Below are 21,509 nucleotides of genomic sequence, written 5' to 3'. Positions count from 1 at the left end.
CCAGCAACATCCGGAGGGCACCCTGTTGGTTAACCTTGGTTGTCTACAACCTAGGTTGTGGGGATCAGTGATGGTTGGGCCTTTCACATAGCTGGTGTAGCTCTGGAATAGTGGGGTGGTTGTTGTTGTTTTTTACAAGATACTTGAATTTCACACATTGATGGCTTTCTATGTTTCTGGTTTACCACTAAGTTGCTGAACTGAGAGGACAGGAAGTTGTCTGGACGTGCCTTAACTTTGTGGTAAAGGCTCAGCATGCAAGACCGGGGGGAGTTGCAGAAAAAAGTAGCCTGACAACATGAATTCATTCTATGCAGTTTGTGGTCTAAAGCCAGACATGCTTGTTTCAACCCCATTTGTTTCACAGAAACCACAAACAGTCCATTTATGGCCACTGCAAATCATATGCATTTTCTCTCCACACAAAGCACTTTTTTGTGCTTTTCCGCATATGTGAAATTCTACACACAGTTTGCAGAAACACCCCCCCCCCCCGGAATGTGTTTCGCCAGTAGAAAATGCATCACACTTTAAGTGTCATTTACCCTCATACCATATCATATCATCACAGACACACACAAACAGTGCTTACTCTCATTTTTCTACTCATATTGAAATAAAGGTAAAGGGACCCCCTGACCATTAGGTCCAGTCGTGACCGACTCTGGGGTTGCGCGCTCATCTCGCATTATTGGCCGAGGGAGCCGGCGTATAGCTTCCAGGTCATGTGGCCAGCATGACAAAGCCGCTTCTGGTGAACCAGAGCAGCACACGGAAACGCCATTTACCTTCCCGCCAGAGCGGTACCTATTTATCTACTTGCACTTTGACGTGCTTTCAAACTGCTAGGTGGGCAGGAGCTGGGACCGAGCAATGGGAGCTCACCCCATCACAGGGATTCGAACCGCCGACCTTCTGATCAGCAAGCCCTAGGCTCAGTGGTTTAACCCACAGCGCCACCTGGGTCCCTCATATTGAAATACTGCCCCTCAATGAGGCCAAACTTGGATTCACAAAATGTTTAGGGGTATGCGTACCCCCAGAAGAAAGCACTGTATACATACACCATACCGTTATTGCAGTATGCATATTTCTATATGCGTTCCATTACAAAACAATCTGTACCCCCTTCATCATTGGTTCTAGAGTGGTGTGCAGCATATTAAAATATATATAAGACAATCAGCAATAATAACAAATCAAACAGCATAAAACAAAGGTAGCAACAGCAGGAGGCAAACATCACAAAGGACTTTAAATATTTTAAAGGCCTGGGAGCAAAAAAGAGTCTGTGGCAGAAACACTTCCCTGAGGAAGAGGTTCCACAGATGGCGTACCAAAGCATTCTCCCTGGTCTCCACCTGCCTTACCTGTGATGGTGCCAACAGAACGCATCAGCAGTATGTACAGCCAGGTTGGTGTGGGAGCAGGTGATCCCCTAAAGGCAAGGGAGGGCAAGAGGTAGATCAGGATCTACTGGCAGATCTCCAGGTGATTTGCAGTAGATCAGCCAGGATTCAGACAACAAAAAGGCACCGTCTCACCTCCCAGGTGTGTTGTATTTTGTCTGATTATTCTTAATTGCTGCAGAGCACGATCACCCAGAAAACATAGCATATTTGGCAATCCAATGGACCAAGATGTACTTATTCCACATAAATATTGGCTTGGTGAGTGTGGTTGTTTGGCCTCTTCTCATGTATAATTTAATTAACATTCTTCAATGGCAGCATAATAGAGGATGATTCAGTTGGTTGGTAGTTAATAGATGGTGTTTGGATTACTGGAATAAAACTAGAAAACCTCCCAATGTAATTTTCTGCAGTTGCTTTTCTTTAGTGTGTTTGAATGGAATGAAAATAAGTAGCATACCACTTGACTAAACCTCATGAAATTCCATAGCTGCTACCCCTAACGGGATCAGTTATTGGTACCTATGTTATCCCCATATAATTTTGGTCTCAAGGTCAGCAGCAGTAGGTTGAAGTGACCTGCTTCAGGCAACACAAGGGGAGACAGAGGACAAACCAAAGCAGACATTGGTGTCTGAATAGTGCAGCAAGGCTTTTATGGTGTTGTTGGCCTTGACTTGCTTTGTATAAATTTTTTTTGAGTAACATGCATAAATTAAGGTTGCAATCCTAACCATGTCAGAAGTCCAGTTGATTTCAGTGGGGTTTATAAGAGGGGTTGCAGCCTAAATGCTTTGCAAATTAAGGATCTCTGCCACCCACCGACCCTCCAAAGCATTTCTTTCATGTACAAAGCTTTGAAGGAGAGCTAAAGGCAAGCAGCTAGCAAGACATCTGCTTGAGACTGGGAGAGTGTCTGCTGGTCAGAGTAAACAATAGAGGCCTAAATGGATAATTAATCTGAACTGCTATAAGACAGTTTCTTATGTCCCAAGATTGAAACAACACCGAGAAAGGTAATCTTGTGTAATTCTTAAATATATAACTGCACAGCCTCCCCCCCCCCAATTTATGCAATTTGACCTTTAATATCAGTTGAGCCCCTTTGATCTATGACCTACCTGGTGGTTCGGCTGGTGTATTTGAAACACGTACATGATTCACTTTCCCAAATTTGCTTCATAAAAGATGTGTATTGACATTTGCAAAGGGAGGCAGTGAATGCAAATGTAATTTCATCTTCCTTTGATCTCCCTGCTATTCAGACTCCTGCACTCCACCCACGATAATTATACCAGGGACACTCGCCAGCAGTGCCTTAAAACAAGACATTTCTTTCCCCGCACAGTGAAAACAATATGCAGGTATTTTAAAAAACATTATAGTTTGAGTTTGTTTGTGTATAAGACTCCGCACCAATCAACCAACAGGGAAAACACCAAAGCATTCTCAGACTTGTGCTCCAGTGCTGTGTCCATGGATTAGTGGGAGAGCGGGTTGCTGCTAAATTCTTGGGGGTCTTTGAGGCTTTTTTAAAAAAAATAAAAAAATAAAAAAATAAAATCCTATTTTATGCAAAGTGGCACATACTTTGCCAGCACATTGGAGAAATGGGGGAGCTGTTGATCCTCTTAGGCCACGTATTTCTCCTAAGCCACAGGGCCGTTGATCTCACCTTTGTGGGTTTGCTCGAACCCAATACAGAAAGCTGGAATTCTCTGGAGATTTTGTAGCACTTGTGTGACAAAGCCCCAAGAAATCCCAATAACTCACAACTGACACAATATTTTAGGTTTGGTTTTTGGGCATTATTTTTGGCCACAAATTTATTTAAAATACAATTTAATTCTGAGTGTTGGCTTAGGCTTTGGTTAATCCTTCTGTCCACTCTAAGGGACAGGACCATTTCCATCTGACCATTGGGTCAGGACCATACCATCTGCCCAGTTGGGCAGGACGAATTCCATCTAACCATTTGGGTCAGGACCAGCTACGACTTACCTAATGGTTGGTAAGTCAAGTAAACACCCCAAGGGATTGGAGGTACGGTTCACGGCACTCTCCTTCCCCCAAGGAGTGTTCCCCAAGGCTCGGCTCTGTAATGGACACACCATCCTTGCCTATGGACGGATGATGGACTAGAGTCCCTGAGCCCCAGGATTCCTTTAACGGAATACTTCTATGAGGAGCAAGTAATGGGGGGTAGGCATTTTATGCCATGCCCCTCCTATACCATTTTAACCAAAGCCTAACGGCCAACCTAACAAGTTGTGACAAGTTGCTTGACAGTAGGCAAAAACCAAATGGCAAAAGCCAATCAGCCAAGTGGCAAAATTCCTACTGGGCCCCTGAATACAGGCAACCCCCGCTAGTCGGGCAAGCAGTGTTGACTAAAGCCTAAACGCAGCGGCAGGCGGGCGGGAAATTCGCAAGCTTTTCAAAAGACTGAGGAAACCGAAAGCAACGTGGTCATTAAGTTAGAAGTGGCTGTCAATCACACTCTAGACATGCCCCGTGACTCAGCCTAACTCACAGCCCACCCCCTCCCAGATTTCTCTCAGGCTCGTCCGCAAACGCCACTACACTCTATGAGTGTAATGGTCTTTATGATGTCGTTCATACCATGGATGGCTATAATACAGCTCCATCTTAATCCCAGAACTGTGTCCTTGGTTTAGACAACTGAGGGAGAGCAAAAATGACAACAACACAGAGAACATACGGTAGCACTTTTGGACAATCTAATTTTGCCCCAAATGTTGCATGTTCCTTATATATAGGCTGTTGAAAACAGGGGGGAGGGGGTGGAGCAGATGTTTTGTTGGATTTAGTCCTTGTAGTTGTCTAATATCTGCAATTAGATAATGACAAATATGGGAAACATTGTGGGTTTCCCCCCTGAAAAACTCAGCCGTGAGCTGCGAGGGAAAAGTTTATTACCAGTTAGGAAGTTCTGGCATTCAAATGTGATGAAGATGAAGTGGTTCTGCTAGAAGAAACTAGAGAAATATGATGAAAACAGGGCAAATTTTCAAAAAAGGAGCATTTGCAAAAGTTTCTTCTGCCAAACTAAACAGCTAGACTATTTAAAAGAATCCTAGAGTAAAGCCAATTGTGGTGAAATGCCAGATTTTTTTAAGAATAGATGCTTTCCTTATTATCATACGCAGCTGCTACTTATATATCCATAACTTAAAAGCCAGCCCCACTCCCCGCAAGGACAAACCAGCAAAACATCTTTATACAGGGTATAAAATAAATGTGTGATCTCATTTTTATGTTAATAAAATTTTATGTTAATGTCTGCACCTGTTGAGAATATTAAGATCCTAATGACTAATATCAGTAATATACGCACCCACACGGCCATTGTTGAACTAACCATACACTTTAAACCAGGGGTCAACAAACTTTTCAGCAGGGGGCCGGTCCACTATCTCTCAGACCTTGTGGGGGGGCAGACTATTTTTTGGGGGGGGGATGAACGAATTCCTGTGCCCCACAAATAACCCAGAGATGCATTTTAAATAAAAGGGCAAATTCTACTCATGTAAAAAACACACTGATTCCCGGACCGTCCACGGGCCGGATTTAGAAGGCGTTTGGGCTGGATCTGGCCCCCGGGCCTTAGCTTGCCTACCCATGATTTAAACATTAAAACTTGTACATAACACAACACAGTGTGTATCACACAACAACTTTGTTGTATTCACACAACAACTTTGTTGTATTCTTATGAAAATGCACAAGTGTGACTGCATAATAAGACGAGACTGCTCCGTCACACTGTCAAAGCGTGAAAGTAAATGTTCGTATAGAGTCAGCAATTCTCAGTTCACAGCACAGGTTCGCAAGCTGTTATTCAGAAGGGTGTATGCCTTGAACATGAAATATATACGTGGTTAAGAATTACATTAAACGTATGCGAGATGGTTGGACCCCAGGCCCCCTTCTGGAACACCAGGCCCTGGCAATTTGTACCGTTTCCCCGGCCCAGCCCCCACTCTTCAACTCTGAGTGTAGCATAATGGTTCAGTCTTACCTACTTACCTGACAATAAGCTGCATTCAGCTCACTGGGGCTTCCTTCTGAGCAAACTTGCATGAGAATAAGCAGTCAACCAAGAGGTCTCTGGTTCAAGTCTCATAGTACAATTCTAGCCATGTCTACTCAGAAGTAAGTTCTATGGAATTTGTTGGAACTTAGTACCAGGTAAGTGGAGTTAGGATCATAGGCGTATCCATTATCTCCTTGGCTGAGCTGCTAGGTAGATTAATGTATTTAATCTTGTTCTTAAGTTGCATTTTAATCAGTTGTTTTATATCTAGTGTTAGCCGCCCTGAGCTCGGCCTTGGCTGGGGAGGGTGGGGTATAAATAAAAAATTATTATTATTATTATTATTATTATTATTATTATTATTATTATTTGCAATACAGGAATAATAATACTAACCTACCAAACTGAGATCTTGCATATGACACATATTGAACACTCAAAAGTGCTCCATCCATGTTAAATATTGCCATCCTTAATTGTGAAATTGATTACAAGAGAGTAAAAGGCCGGAGGAACTGATATAATAAATCTGAACCCCAAGAAAATGTTTGCGACTACAGGTATAATCTGTAGGAATGGTATTTGTACATACAGTTCCTCAATGAACTGTAATACCCCATTCACTAATGAAGGGAGGAATGGGATCAGTGCTAGCCTCAAGTTCCTTCTTTGTGGGAAGGGGTTGAGCAAGATGATTTCAGTGGTCCCACCTCCTTACCAGCATCCCATTTGTTTGCCCCCACTGTCCCATCTCTGGGCCAGTCTGCACCACCATCTGGAAAGATTGTGCAAGCCAGTGGAAGAGAATGCTCTGTTTCCTCACAGTCTCTCTTTGTGACTCATGAGCAGGAAGAGGAGACTGCAAACAATCAGCTGTGGGTCCTCTGGTTCAAGGTACGTCTCAGCAGATGGCCCAGTGATGCCAACCCACCGAAACCAGCCATGAATGGGATCATGCCTACTTGTCCTGCTTACAAATTGTATGTGCATGAGCTTTGTTCACAGGTTCTGGTGACTGCAGGGATGGAAGAACAAGGAAGGTCCCACGTGCTCACATGCATGTGTTCTTTGCCAATGAGTTTCCATTCAATATCAAAGATTCTTGACCATTTAACTTCAAATTTAATACAAATTTTAAAGAATATTTATAAGTTGACTCCCCACCCTTCCTCCCTGGTGTTTCCATTCCTGCCCTTTCCTGATCCATTATGCATCATACTTTTATCCATTGCACCTAGTCCAAATTACAAGGAAGTCAGTCACTTACGTACAGGGTCATGCTCCGAAGCTTTTTGCTAATGGAGTCAACTAGATGCCACCCCACGCCCTGCCCCTCCTCGCCTGTAACAAAGTCCTCCATCTCCATCCAAGGCAGTGAGTGGCCACAAATGGTGCAAGTGGGCAATCTTTGTCACCCTGATACCTTCAGGGTGCTTTAAGGGTGTGTGTTTGCCTTTGCTACCCCCATTCCTCCACCCAAGACTTCTGTGAGCTCGGAGAAGTTGCTTCCATGTTTGTGACATGACCCCTCATACATGCATGCATTCCATGATGATGCATAAAACAATCCAGGCATCTCAGGCCTTCCAATAATTGCAGGGGAATCAAAAGTAACAGTAATAATGTCTTTGTTAATCCCTTTATTAGGACCACTTTAAAAAATCCACATATATCTGTAAGTAGTCATTTGAACTCCCATGTGTAGTTTTCCAGACCAGATGCAAAACAAAACAAACTGGTAAGGGAAACAGAAAGGTGTCTAGGGTGGAAATAAGTAAATGTTGCAAGATGTTAGTAAAAATTGCTTTACTAAAGGCAGAAGTTGCACATTTTACCACTGGCATGTGCCAGCAAAAGAAAGTGATGGGCTGGCAGGTGGTCTTCATTATGCAGCTCATTCACAATGTCAAGAATCTTAGAAAGTTGATGCTGCCCCTAAAAGGTTATCAGGTTGGAGCCAAGGAGTCTAAAACAATTTCTTTGACAATACTGTAATGGGTAATATCTCTGACACCTTTCCAAGATCTTACCTGGCATAATACATTAAAAATGGGAAAGCACAGTAGTTTCCAGAGCCTTTCTCTGTTCCCTTATCTTTTTTACCCCTTCTATCTATAAAGTGTCTTTCAAAAAGCTTTTTCATCCTTTCTTTGTATCTAAGCACCATGCAAAGGTATTGAAGTTGTAAGGGAGCTATTTTAATTATAAGCATTACAGTAATGAATTCAAGTACACTAATTTATCATAAATGACTTCCCCATCTGTCTCTAAAGTATGCTCCAAAAATTATGTGAATGTGATAATATTATGGTTCAAAGTTTACCACATTTTCCTTGTCAAGAATACAGCACATGTTAAATTTTACCGTAATGTTACAGAAGTGTGTGTATGTGTGTGTGTGTGTGTGGTCTCTTCCCTAATTTATTTGCACTTCAACCTATTGGGATCAAACATCAATCCCTGTGGGCAAAGAAAGACTGGGAAAAGAGACAGACCTATGCCCCCAGACACAGAGAGCAAAGCAATGTCTCAAGTGCTGGAACTATTCCCCCCCCCATCCAGCCCACTGTACAAATTGTTCACGAGCATGGAGTGCTTCCAAAAGACCTAATTAGCAACTCACTGCAAACATTTTTTGCATTAGCTAATGATCCAGCTACACTTGTAAGTAAACAGCACCAACATATCTAATCAATGCAAAAAAAAAAAGACACCGAGAAGGAGGAGGCAACAGAATGCCTATTAAACATCTGGATGCAATTTTCCAGTTTGGCTTAGAACAAAACGAAAACACATGATGGTTCTTTTGATCTATGCCTCAACAAAGAAATTGTTGGTCTAAAAGAAAAAAAGCATACTGGCCCAGTCAATGTGTCATTTTCATAAAACCTGGTCATTTTTCTTCCAGTGTTCCCAAATTAATTCTGTTGGTTTCCTGCAATCTCTCATTTTACCATATTGCATGAAACCAGAAGAGATTCTTGGGAGCTGATCTTATTTTTGTTTTAAGTGCTCGTGATCTCTGCTACTGTTTTCCCCCCTTTGCATGTGAGGATTCCCCCTCCCTCCCTTTTTGAGATCAAACACAAGGGCTTCATTGAGACAGCAGTGGCTGTCTTAACCCTGCAATGTTGCTAAAATGGAAAGATGAAGGAATCTGCTTGAATGAATTGTTACCAAGTAGCATGTAGCTTCTTCCCACAACTGTTACTCTTCTGGTATGTATCTCATGCTCAAATCCCGCTAGGCCTTGGCCTGCCATATGGCCTGACTGAAACCGTTGTAGAACCTGGAACAGGTTCTGATGTGATGTGTTCAGAGTAAATACAACAACACCAAACAAGAAGGCAAGGAAGAAATACATAAAGCAATGTACAGCAAAGGATAGGTGAGCCAGTCCTCTGAATAGGGCCACATCAAGTTATGAGCCAACTAGTTAGTGTCCAAACTCGGGAAATCTGGTTCAAATCCACTCCACCATGAAACTCACTGGGTGATATTGGGCTAGTCACTGTATCACAATTAAACTTAATAATTGCTGGTGTCACAAGGGTGTTAATGTCAGCACCAGGTGGACCTTGCTGGAGAGAGCATTCCATAAATATGGGGGGGGGGACCACTGAAAATATCTTCTTCCTTGTCACCACCCTCCAAACCTCACTTGGAGGTGGCGTCCTGAGAAGAGATTATGCGTTCATCCCTTTGCCTCCAAAATTGCCTGAGTACTCTCACTGTGTACTTTACTAAATAAAAAAAATTCCTTCCAGTAGCACCTTAGAGACCAACTAAGCTTGTCATTGGTATGAGCTTTCGTGTGCATGCACACTTCTTCAGATACACTGAAACAGAAGTCACCAGATGCTTATATATAGTGAGAGGGTGGGGAGGGGTATTACTCAGAAGGGTGGTGGGAATGGGTGGTTGGCTGATAGGTGTGGTAAACCTGTGGACGACTGTTAAGGACTGCAATTGGTCTTATGGGAAAAAGCAAGGGGTGAGCTGGCTAAAAATAGCTTTATCATGTATAATGAGATAAGAATCCTATGTCTCTGTTCATTCCAGGTGGCTCCATGGTTTTAAGCTTGCTAATGAGTTGCAATTCATCAACTTCTCTTTCCAGTCTGTTTCTGAAATTTTTCTGTAATAAAACAGTTGCTTTGAGATCTTGTATAGAATGTCCTGGGAGATTGAAGTGTTCTCCTACTGCTTTCTCTGTCTTGCAGTTCCTGATGTCAGATTTATGTCCATTTATCCTCTGGCGTAGGGTTTGGCCTGTTTGTCCAATATAGAGAGCTGAAGGGCACTGTTGGCATTTGATGGCATACACAATGTTAGAAGATGAGCAATTAAATAGTCCTGAGATGGTATGTGTACTTTACTGTGCAATTAATCCATTAGGTTTCCACCCCTCCCCTGTAAATTAGATAGTAGTAACATTCTTAGGATAGAAAAGTAGGCATGAAAGGAGAAAACAGAAGTAACGGGAAGCCACTCAGTGCTGGGTGTCATCTCCGTGTGCTGTTCATTTACTGCCCAGAGAAGGCTGAAGCTGCTGGTGTCTCTGTGCCTTTTGAAGTTCTGTGTGAGGAGGAAATGTACTATAATTATCATAGTATGGGAATCAAGGGGAAGCTATGACCTTAAACCCTATTAAGTTTCAAATTATGTTCTTCATTAGTGTTCTCCATTAGGCACCACAGAATCAGTCCAGGCAAGGCATGATCTTGCTACGTCAGGAGGTATTTGTGTCCTTATAAAAATGGAGCAACCTTTTTATTTGGGTTTAGAATTGCTAGAATGCAGAACAATTGACCATGGCTATTTACTATGGATGGCCTGGTGGAAACATGTTTTTCTGTTACTTGAACAGATAATGTACTAAGAGATTTGGACAGGGATTCAGAGCTGGGATCAACAATAAATTATCCTGCAGCAAGAATTTATTTACACATACACTATTTGAAAGCAATAGAAATTTTTAGCGTATTAATTATTATAACTTCTCAACCATATTTTGATCTTTGGTCTTCATCGGTATCTTTTATGTAATCATGGATATCCTGTTATGAATTACATTGAAGAGTAAAAGTGTTTTTTAAAAGCAGAATAATTCTTCTATTCTTAACATAGCCTCTTTCACCAGTAATGTAGCTGTAAATATGGATAGGGGAGCATTATGTCATCATCTGGGAGTGATATTTGACTGTCTTATAGAATTGTGTTTGTAAGTTGTAGTCTACTGAGAGTAAGGTGTTGTTGTTTCTTAAACTTTTTGAATAATAGTTACAACATGGTAAAATGCGTCTTTAGCAAGAATATAGGAGAAGTGTCTAAAGAAAAAGAAAATAGTTAATTATGTTGCTTGAGACTAGTATCTATAAAAAAGGCTGTTAGGATATATCTGGGAGTAAGAATTTGCTGCAATTGTTAGGCTTTTTCAAACAGGTTCTTAGAAAGACTATTACAAAACAGATTGTAAAGGGTTGCACCTAGCAATTTGAATGGAGTAGGTAAAGATCACATGACATTGCTTCTTCCCATACAGCAGCTCAGTTATTTTTCCCCTGAAGGTAATGAGAAGTCATTAGTCTGGTATGACAGAGGGTGTATGCATGTATTCATGTATTCCAGTTTGTGGGTGCAAGTTACTCTATTTGCAGTATGAACTTCTGATGGTGCTTTTAATTAGCAAGGCAAAGTTTAGTGACTATAATTAGTTTATAAGCTGAATTGGCAATTGGCTCTAGTGACTGTAAGATTTCAACTTATGGAAACTGGATAGAAATAGGATTGTTATGTAATAATTTGGTTAACATAATATTTTAGCATAGACTGATTGACACTATTAAGTTTCTTGGGGCACAACCCTCACAGCGGGTGGCACTGTGGGTTAAACCACAGAGCCTAGGGCTTGCCAATCAGAAGGTCGGCGGTTTGAGTCCCCGCAACAGGGGGAGCTCCCATTGCTCAGTCCCAGCTCCTGCCAGCCTAGCAGTTCGAAAGCACGTCAAAGTGCAAGTAGATAAATAGGTACGGTATCGCTACAGCGGGAAGGTAAACAGCGCTTCCGTGCGCTGCTCTGGTTTGCCAGAAGCGGCTTTGTCATGCTGGCCACATGACCTGGAAGCTGTACTCAGGCTCCCTCGGCCAATAAAGAGAGATGAGTGCCGCAACCCCAGAGTCGGTCACAACTGGACCTAATGGTCAGGGGTCCCTTTACCTTTAACCCTCACTGAATTCAATTGGACTTGCTTCTGAGTAGGCATGGTTAGCATTGCATTTTTAGGTCATAATCTTTGGGTATGCTTCTTGATAATGCTACTGTACTTTTCTTTATCATGGAGGAACAGGCTCACCTTCAAGGGCACATAGTCTTTTTCACAAGATCACAAAATGGTGTTAATAATGTGAATTGGGGTCACATTATTGGGCATGTGCATTATATTTATCAATTTAGAAAAGTATTTATACACTGCCCACAACATAAAATAATTTCAAGAGTGGCTGCCTCATTTAAAGAAAGGAAACCAAAGATACGAATAGACCTGTGTGCATTTAAAAAAATTTTTACAAGAGATGTCTGAAGGTTAACACTGAGGATAGCTGCTAAATATCTGCTGGGAGAATATTTCCACACGAAATGTTCAAGTCCCAGTTGAGGATAGTTGAGCCCCTGCAACACAGGGGAATCACAAAAAAATGTTCCTTCAGATGATATCAGTGATCAAGCTGTGATACGAATTTTCAGGCAGTCCTTAGGGTAACTTGGACCCAAGTTGTTCAAGGCTTTGTATATTAATAACAGATACTTGAAATGGTCCAGTGAAATGCAGGTAGATGTTTGAATGAATGATATTTATTACGGCCATTGGCCCATCACATAAAACACATTTCCCAGAACTGCATACAAATAATTGTGACTTCCATCTGGGAGGTAGATGTTTTAGTATATGTATCACATCCTGAGCACCATAAATTACCCGCTGCAGTCTACTTGCTGCATTCTGCACCATATATTTATTTCTTTTAGTTATATCTAACTTCCCTCCAAGGAGCTCTCAAGGTGGCAGACATGGTTCTTCCCCCTTTCTCCATGCTATCCTCACAACATCCCTGTGATGTACATTAGGCAGCCACTGGGCCAAGGTCATCCAATGAGCTCTGTGGCTCCTAGTATAAGACTCCAAACCGATATTCCATGGGACTGGGATATATGTAAATCATGGCTGGCCAGTTTGGTACGTGCTGAATTATATGCACGAACTAGCTCCACAGGAAATATCTGTGCCTAGGAACTGAACATATTGCTCACCAATGGTAAATATATACATATTGTCTGAATTCATTAATAGATAAAGACTCAAATGCCCCTGGCAGGTGTGTGTGTGTGTGTGTGTGTGTGTGTGTGTGTGTGTGCCTTAAGCAACTCAAAAGGCCACGGTGAAGCTCTCTTCAATTTAATTTGTGAATCAGCGTAATAATGAGCAGATTTTTATGAGCCCACCATCAAACGTACAAGAAAAATAGTTAAATATGCAAATGAGCCAGCATTTATTGCATTAAATATCCCACTGATCTCCCGCTGTCATTTCAATAGCAGAGACTGAAGAAATGTTCCCTGGTATCAAAGTCAAAATCTCAGGTGGCTCAAAAACACTTGTTCAAAGCAACATGAACAACGTGTGCTTTCAGCATGTGTTAAAACATGCCCTGCAAAAATTAACTTCGATCAATAAGATTACATAAAGCTATTCAGCATCTTTGCAGCAAGTCTGAGAAGGGGAAAGAGTCTTGTTCGTGTTGCAAAATACATTATTTGAATTATCTCTTTAGGTCATATTCACAAACTTGTACCAGCAGGTTAAACATAAAGCCTGACTTAAACTTAGCTATCATAACCCTGCACTAACTTTGTTTTCTTGGTGTGTGGCTACCACATACACATATCACAGTGCAAACCTATACAGATCTTCCTGGAAGTGGACACCATTCATCTCATGGGGACCTTACCCCCCCCCCATGTACGGATTGTGGTCTCAAGAACATCCTTATGTGTGTCTGTTCCCTTTTATAAAGGGGACTCATCCCATAGCGGAGCATCAGTTAAGATACCAGAATCAACGTAATTGTATTATTTAATTTCCACTGTGCTAATAATTATTTACTTAATCTGTTACATTTATTTGCCATTCAATAACAAAAGTTCTCATTGCTGTAATATATACAACTTCCCTCTTTCATTCCCAGGCATCTGAATGCTACACACCTTTCCACGGCGACTTCTTTTGGTAAAGCAAAAGATCCCTAATCTCAGGGTTATGGGTTCAAGCAAAAGATTCCTGCATTGCAGGGGGTTGGACTAGATGACCCTCATGGTCCCTTCAAACTCACAATTCTGTGACTCTGTGATATCTGTGTAGTAGAAAATCCTGGCACGTGTTCCAGTCAGCTCACAACATGTGCTAATCATTGACCCTACTGGGACTCAACCTGGTCTTTTTTGAACTGCTAGTGTGCCCTGGAACAAACCCAACAGTTCCCCCCGAAGAGAAAAATCTGTAGTGGTAGGCAAGCTTTCAGAGAAGCTTGTCTATTGTCCTGTTGTAATCTCTCTTGATCAGCTTCCGAAGAACCCACATTGCAACTTGAAAATCACAGTTGCAAGCTGTGACAGGTATGAAAATTGATTAAGCTTTGTGTTATTTGTGCAATATAGTAAGCATGGTTGTTGTAAATATACAGGCCAGGATCCAAAACTCCGCACCTGGTGTTTCACCTGCAGGCCAAGCCTTTTCACTGACAGTTGTGTCACCCAAAAAGGCACAAAGGGCTGAAGAAAAAATGGCCGTGCCCTTCTACAAAGGGGATGAAATTTGGCTGGCATAACAGCAAGCCATTAACAATTTAGAATGGCCCAATATATTTTGCTGCCTGAGCCAAAGGACAAGATACAGCACCCTCCTCTCAACTGGATTAGCACCTAAATCTTCAGCAGTGGTGAGGAGACACCATCCTCCACCATAAGATCAGCAGGCTAGCTTAGTGGACACGACACACTGCTTTGTGCTTTAGCAGAAGGGAAGCCAGAGGGGGCTCAAAAGGAATGTGGTCGGGACAGTGGCAGCAGTGCCCCACTCCAGCATTTGGTGCCTGAGGCAGCTGTCTCACTCTGCCAAATGATAGGGCTGGCTGCATGGACATTCCAGAATTCATACTGCTATGAACTTCAGCCCATGTACTGTGTTGACAGTCATGGTAACCTTTTATAGGACTCAAAACATGCTCATGTTAACAGCCTGGTTAGGAACTTTGAACTTGGTCTTAAAGTGTTCAGTTATTTGCAGGATCTAGCCTACAGATGGATGGGTCTTCACTGGCAACGATGCAACACACAGAAAGATTCTCTCCACATTTGTTTTGTTTTGTTAATAGGGCTCTCTTTTCGTACCCTCTGTTGAGAACTTAGCTACTGTAGTTAAAAATAATAAGAAAGACCACTCCATAGTGCCCAGTATAACATGGGCATCATTAAGTCAGTGTAGCCTTTAATCATACCACATTTTTTCCTGTTTAGATAAGATCTCAGAATTATTAATTGTGGAAGTGAGCTGAATGCAAGAGCAAATACTGCTTTAGCAGAGGCTTAGAAACATAAGTGTTGGACGTTGCAGCAGACACAAAAATCAACAAGTGGGCATAATTAGATTATAAGCCTCCCGATCAGAAACGGTGTCATTTTTGCTAAGTATGACAAGTGAGGCTCTCTTATCAATTTCCGAGACTGCAGTTCACTGCACAATTACAGGGAATGCCATGCATTTTACTCCTGAGTAAACATGCATAGCATTGCCTTGCAAAATTAGTATATGAAGAAATTCTGACCCAGGAGCACACTGTGGATTTGGCCACTTATGCTTATGAAGAATTTGATCTATAAACTGATATATTTACTATTAGGCGTTTGAGGCAACCTATCACCCGTGACTTCTTGACTTTGGCACTTTTGGGGACTGGGCCCATTGAGCTATAAAACACCCAGCTGACATGGTGCCTCCCTTTCTTGCTTAGCTGAAAAACACCTGCATGCACATGAAAGCTCATTCCAATGACAAACTTATAGTTGGTCTCTAAGGTGCTACTGGAAGAATTTTATTTTATTTTGTTTCGACTACGCCAGACCAACACGGCTACCTACCTGTAATTAGTTGTATGAAAAGTTAATTATTTGTTGGTGGAGATGCTAAGAACCGTGGTTTCACATTCAATTATGTGTTCTTGTGGATCCTGTCCGTCCCCCCCCCCCCCCGCACACTCATGGGAGAAAGGAAAGAACTGCTAGGCTTGTAGATTTGTGTTTATTCCCACCACCACCACCCCTCAAGCTCTGGTTTTTGTAATGTGGAGTTAATGAGTGTTTTGTTGGCTAGCTGGCTGGCTGCAGTACGACACAGAAGTGGTTTCTGCTTTAGGGTGAGAACATGTTACTGGTAGTTAGTGGAACCTGCTCTCTGTATGAAAGAGGGAGGAGGAGTGTGTGCACCCTAGGGGTGTTTCTGTTTGTGTGTGTGTGTGTGTGTGTGTGCGTGCATGTGTGTGTGTGTGTGTGTGAGAGAGAGAGAGAGAGATAGGGGTGCCTTAATTGATGCTTTTTCTGTTTCTTGCTCCAGGGTTTGCTGGAGTTCCTAACACATATCCCGTGTGATTTATAGGTATTTTGTATGGTTTTGATTGATTTATTGTATATTTCTTTTATATTAATGTGTTTTTCACTGCTTTGGGCGCCTTTTGCCCCAAAAGCGGTATATAAATAAGCTCTGGCGCAGCATTCTCCTTCCACAAAGGGCACCTTATATGTCTACCTGAAGTTGAGTGTAATTTATTGCTAGGTTTAGTCATAAGAAAAGAGTTGTTACTGTGGCCAAATTAACAGCGGTAGGGCTGGACTCTCAGGCTGTACTGTATTTTTAAATGTACACACTGAACTGTCATGCTGAAAGTGATTGGGCTTTAAAAAAAAAAGCTTGGGGGGGGGAGAAGAGGGGGTACCTAGGCTCTTAGGCCTTCGTTCTATGAAACACTGTGGACAGAATGCCACTATGTTGCATTTAGTAACTAAATCCACAGCTCTTTTGCTTGCACTGCAGTTTTTTTTAACCCAAACAGGGGATTTCGAGCCTATCCTATCAACAACAAGTCTCTTTAAACTCATTACTGGTGGGTTAGCCGCTGCCTAAATTCCTCTTTATCCCACGAACAAAACTTTCAATATGCCTGCAGGAGATAGCGAGGACATCAGAGGTCAAACATGCCTTTGGTGTTCTCAAAAGTAGGGCAACCCTGGGCTCTATAGGGAGCTTGCAAAGAATGGCGTGGCCTTGTGTCGAGTGCTTTTATTTATTTATTTTATTATCACCTAAACAGATAGGCCTAAATTCAAAGGCCGTTGATCAGGTAAAATAAATAAATAAAAAATAAATGTTTGACCAACTGTTAAGTCTTAATATTGGCTAAATACACTTAAGGTATCAAAAAGTGGCTCGTTAATCTTTATGGCCGCGTAGGTACTTCAGTAAACACACACGGAGAGCCTTCTGACAAATTAAAGATAAAAACCGCTGTTAGAGGAGGCTACATTTTTCTGAAGCCCTGGAGAGGAGTTGTTGTTCTGAGGAAACTTTGATACAGATCGCTATGAACACGCCGCCCTCCAAGGCAACATCATGGTCCTCGTTCCTCCATTAGCTTAAACAGGGCAGCATCTATCTGACTCCAGCTACCGCCTGTCCTGTAGTATGGATGCATTATTTATCTCTCTGTGTTATTTTCACAGATTTCTGGAGAGAGCGGGGCAAGGTAAAGGAATAATAATAATAAAAGAAAGAGAGAGAGAGAGCGCCTAGCCTATTCCTCCCCGCCGCCTCCCCCCCCCGGTCTCTCTCAAAAGCCCCACGTTACTTTGATTGACAGCTCAGCCTCTCCACTCTCCTTCTCCCCGACCTTCCCATTTTCCCTGCCTGTCTGCCTGTTCCACTGCCTCCCATTGGCTCGCTCTGAGGGGTCCTGCAGCTCCGCGAGGAAGCCTTCCTAGCAAAGGCGTGGGGCGGGGGGGGAAGAGTGAGAAGGGGGAAGGCGAGGCCTGCCAGCGCCGGCTTCCCATTGGCCTGATGTCACGGCCCCACGTTGGTTCCTGAGCAGGCGATTGGGCGCCTGCCCCTCCTCCCCATTCCTCGGGGCGGGGCCAAGGGGCTGGTTAGCTCGAGGAGTGTGAAACCGCGTGTTAATGTAACCAGCGCGGGCGGATACTTTGTGTCCCGTTTATTGCGATCCCGCCGCCGAGCTGGGCTGCGTGTCCCGCGGAGTTTCCTTATTACGCGCCGATCTTGTCTCCATGGAAGAGAAATCCTTGTGATTATTTGCGGCGGGACGGCGGCGAGGAGGAGGAGGAGGAAGGAGATCGCCTTCTCCGCCTGGATGTTTCTTCTTCGAGGGATCCTGGGGAGAACTTTGGCCCGAGATTGAGCGAGGCAGCGAGAAAGGCGGCCGAGGGGAGAGAAGAGGCCGCGCGGCAAGGCGAGCTGGGATGCTGCCGCCGCCCCGTCCTTTCCTCTAGTGCGGAGGCTGCTTTGCGCCGTCCGATGCGCGGCGGGCCTACGGAGGCAGCGCGGCGGCTTCTGCAAGCGGGGGGCCGTCCCTTCATTTTTGTCCCGTTTGCGGCGCCCGGCTGCGGGGAGAGGGAAGCGAGGCTGAAGCGGGGCTGGTGGGGGCGGGGGGCGGTTTTCCCTTTGCCACTCTCCGGGCGCGGAGGAGAGCGGGTGGATCCCCCGCTTCCTTAAGTCGGTTTGCTTTGCGCACACGATCCAGCACCGCAACCCTCCCCCCCCTATTTTCCTTCCCCGTGTCCCGTGCGTGACCCGGCCTCCAGTCTCCCTCCTGGCGCCGGGAGCCGCGTGGCCTTTTGTAGCGGGACTCCTCTCGGCTGTGGCGACCGAGCCCTTCCGTCGGACTGCGCCCTTGACTTCCTTGGATTTTCGAGTTGGAAAGAGATCGGAGGAGCCGCCGCCGCCGGCGGGGAGTTTGGGGTCTTACAAGTGCACCTCGCAAGTTTGAAGCCGTGCGAGAAGGAGGGAAAGAGGAGATTTGTTTTTTGCTGGGGGGCGGGCGAGGAGGGAACCCCGTCGGAGGAGTAGCACGGGCGACTGCGACGAGAAGCGACCCCTTTGCCCGGCCAGGGCTTCCCTTCCCCGGTTGACATTTCTCTCCCCCCCCCCCCCAAGCTCACAACAAAGGAAGCGGCTGGGCTAAGGCTGGAGCGCGGCGGCGGCGGGAGGATGTTGGTGCAGTTGAGCCGCGAGGCCGAGTAGGGGCTCCCGGTCCCGCTCCTCTCCCGCCGGCTGCCTTTTGTGTGCTTTTCCCCTCGGGATTTAAACTTCGACGGCCGAGTCGGCGATTGAGCTGCGAAGGAGCAAAGCCGCGGCGGCAGCAGCAGCAGCCCGAGTCATGTTTCCGCAAAGCCGGCATCCCGTAAGTGGTCCTCTCTCCCCCGCTTGTGTGTGTCTCCCACCCCGGGGTCGCTCGCCCCCCGTCCGGGCAAAGTGCGTGCACGGCCGCTTCCGAGGGACGGGCCCCTCTCGGCCGCCTGCAAACTCTTTTCGTCCCGCCGGAGGAACTTGGCGGGCTCGCGTCTCGCTCCCTCGGCCCGCCGAGGAGCGCCGACTCCTTTGTTTATTGTGGGACTTGCTTGTCTACCAGCCGACAATGGCGGGGAAGTGGGGGGGGGGGGCTGCCGCTCGGGACGATCTCCGCTTTCCAGCCCAACTGCGTGGCTAGATAAGAGATGGGCAGCCGGCGCTTCTCCCCACCAGCACTGAAAAGAAAAGCCTTTGCCAATGAAATCTAGACGCCCCTGAAGTGTCTCCTGAGATGATGGTTCCGGGAGACAGCATCTTCTTGCCTCTTGAGGATCTCCCAGAGCATTTTACAAAACTCTTTTTAAAAAGAAAGAGCAAGCAGCCTAGGTCGGAGCAGATGGGTCTTTATGGGTCCCCCAATAAAACATTTGAGCCCCCAAGTTGTTGGACATTGCCATTCAAATGGTATGTCATGTAATCGATTGGGGAGGGGCTTACCAGGACCCCTAATAGATTATTCAAGTTGGCACCCTTGACGAGCAGGTTTTTAAAAGGTGGGGAAGAAGCACCAGGCATGTGACCATGGAGAAATACTTGTGAATCTCCAAGAGGACGTTTCTGTGCCAGGTAACTCACCTGTGGCCCTCCAGAGGTTGCTGGACGCCCACTTGTCTCATCCCTGGGCTGATGGTGGGTCTTGGATTCCAACAACATCTGCAAGGCCCAGTTTCCCCAGCGCTGCTTGAAAGCCCATGCTGCTTTTTAAGTGTCATGTGCCCCCCAGGCACAGTCTCCTTGCATTGTGCTCTGTAGTTGGACTTTAGTTGTAGAGATGACTTTGCCTCTTATCTGCACAGATTCCTCCTAACTCTTTGTTTTCTCGCTCTTCCTCCAGACGCCACACCAGGCTGCAGGACAGCCTTTTAAGTTCACCATCCCAGAATCTCTAGACCGAATCAAAGAGGAGTTCCAGTTCCTTCAAGCTCAGTATCACAGGTACGTGTGGCCTGGTCAGTTCATTCCTGCCTTCCTGTACTCTGTAGGCCACGTCTGTTTTGGGGATTTCCAGCTGCTCCCTAAGCATGCTTGTTCAGTGGGGTGTGTTTTGCTTCTTCAAAATGTACTTTGTAGTTGTGCCCAGGTGGTGGCGTGTGGAGTCAGTTTAAGGCTGTCACTCACTTAAAAACAATGGTCAGGACCCCCCCCCCCAAATTTGCATAGGCTCTTGGTTCAGGTGAACTTAACCCACCCTCCCCCAGAATGTGCTTTCAGAACTACACAGGAACTGTCAATATTTGCTCTGGAAAGTTTTGAAAGAGACTGAGTTGACATTGGGTCAGCCAGTGTATTCCTGTCGTCATATTCCTGCATTCCACTACTAAATGATTGAAACATCGATTGAAACTTCTGTTGTTTGGGAAACAGGCATTTGGGTACTAGGAACTTGTCACCGCTGCTAGTAAAGGGTTCCTTTTCCCCTGCCTTGACAAAATGGTGTTTGAACCCAGGCCACTAATAATTTCATCATATGCAAGTTCACTTAGAAGTAACTCCCACTAAGTGCAGTGAGACTCACTTCTTAGTAAATATGCAAAGCCAAAACAGCAGATAGGGTATTGACATGCATAAAAGTGAGGTAAGTCTACTGTATGCAAGTCCTAATGAAATCAGTAGGGCTTTTCCAAGCAAACATGTCCTAGACTTGGTTTGTTAGTGTACTACCCTGTTTCCCCTTTTTTAATACGTAGTCAGAAAGTAAGCCATGGCAGGGTTTTTAAGCATTTGAGAAATATAAGACATACCCCCAAAATAAGCCATACTTCCGCTCCGCGGAAACCAACCCCCACAGGCACCTCCACTCACAGAGTCACTCCATGCAGCTGGCACTGCAGGAGCGCGATCAGCTCTGAAGTGGTGCTCCAAGAGCTCCGCTTAACAGCTGATCGCGCTCCCGCCTTGCTGGCTGCATCCCCGCGCTCCGCCTTCTCGTCCATCGCCGCCCTGCCGCTTCTGTGCTTGTCGCCACCGCTGGGCTCACTGCTTCTTCCTTGCCTGGCCTGGCCAAGGAGCTTGGAGCGCCCTGCAGCGGCAGGCGGAGCGCCTGAGCCAGCGGCCTCTGCCTGGCCCGGCCTAGGATGCCTGCTGCCCCGCCACCCGGAACCAGTGGCTGCTGCAGCGCCGAGCACTCAAGAGAACCGAGCAGCGCCCTGAGCCAGCGCCCTGAGCTGTAAAAACTGTACCGGTAATAAAAAAAATAAGACATCCCACCGAAAGTAAGCCACCCTGTGTTTTTTTGAGGAAAAAAAGTTATAAGACGGTGTCTTAAAAAAGGGGAAAGACGGTATCTTAGTTTGTAACAAAACAAACACACACATACTGAGATCATGTTATTTAGCTTGAGGTTCAGGTGTA

The 21,509-nt window shown here is 44.9% G+C and overlaps 1 protein-coding gene across 2 annotated transcripts in view; it reads left to right on the top strand.

The window, feature by feature from the left end:
* The first annotated feature begins 17,732 nt into the window (after positions 1 to 17,732).
* LOC118076675 (transducin-like enhancer protein 1) overlaps positions 17,733 to 21,509 on the top strand; it is a 77,748-nt gene continuing 73,971 nt past the window's right edge. For both annotated transcript variants that reach the window (XM_035099517.2, XM_035099516.2), the window contains exons 1-2: positions 17,733 to 18,990; positions 19,993 to 20,093. In XM_035099517.2, coding sequence (XP_034955408.1) covers positions 18,967 to 18,990; positions 19,993 to 20,093 — 125 coding nt within the window. In that variant the 5' untranslated portion in view covers positions 17,733 to 18,966. The remainder of the gene's footprint in view (positions 18,991 to 19,992; positions 20,094 to 21,509) is intronic.

This window comes from Zootoca vivipara, chromosome 11, assembly GCF_963506605.1.
Source record: "Zootoca vivipara chromosome 11, rZooViv1.1, whole genome shotgun sequence".
Lineage (NCBI taxonomy): Eukaryota > Metazoa > Chordata > Lepidosauria > Squamata > Lacertidae > Zootoca > Zootoca vivipara.
This window is presented reverse-complemented; position numbering and strand designations above follow the sequence as displayed.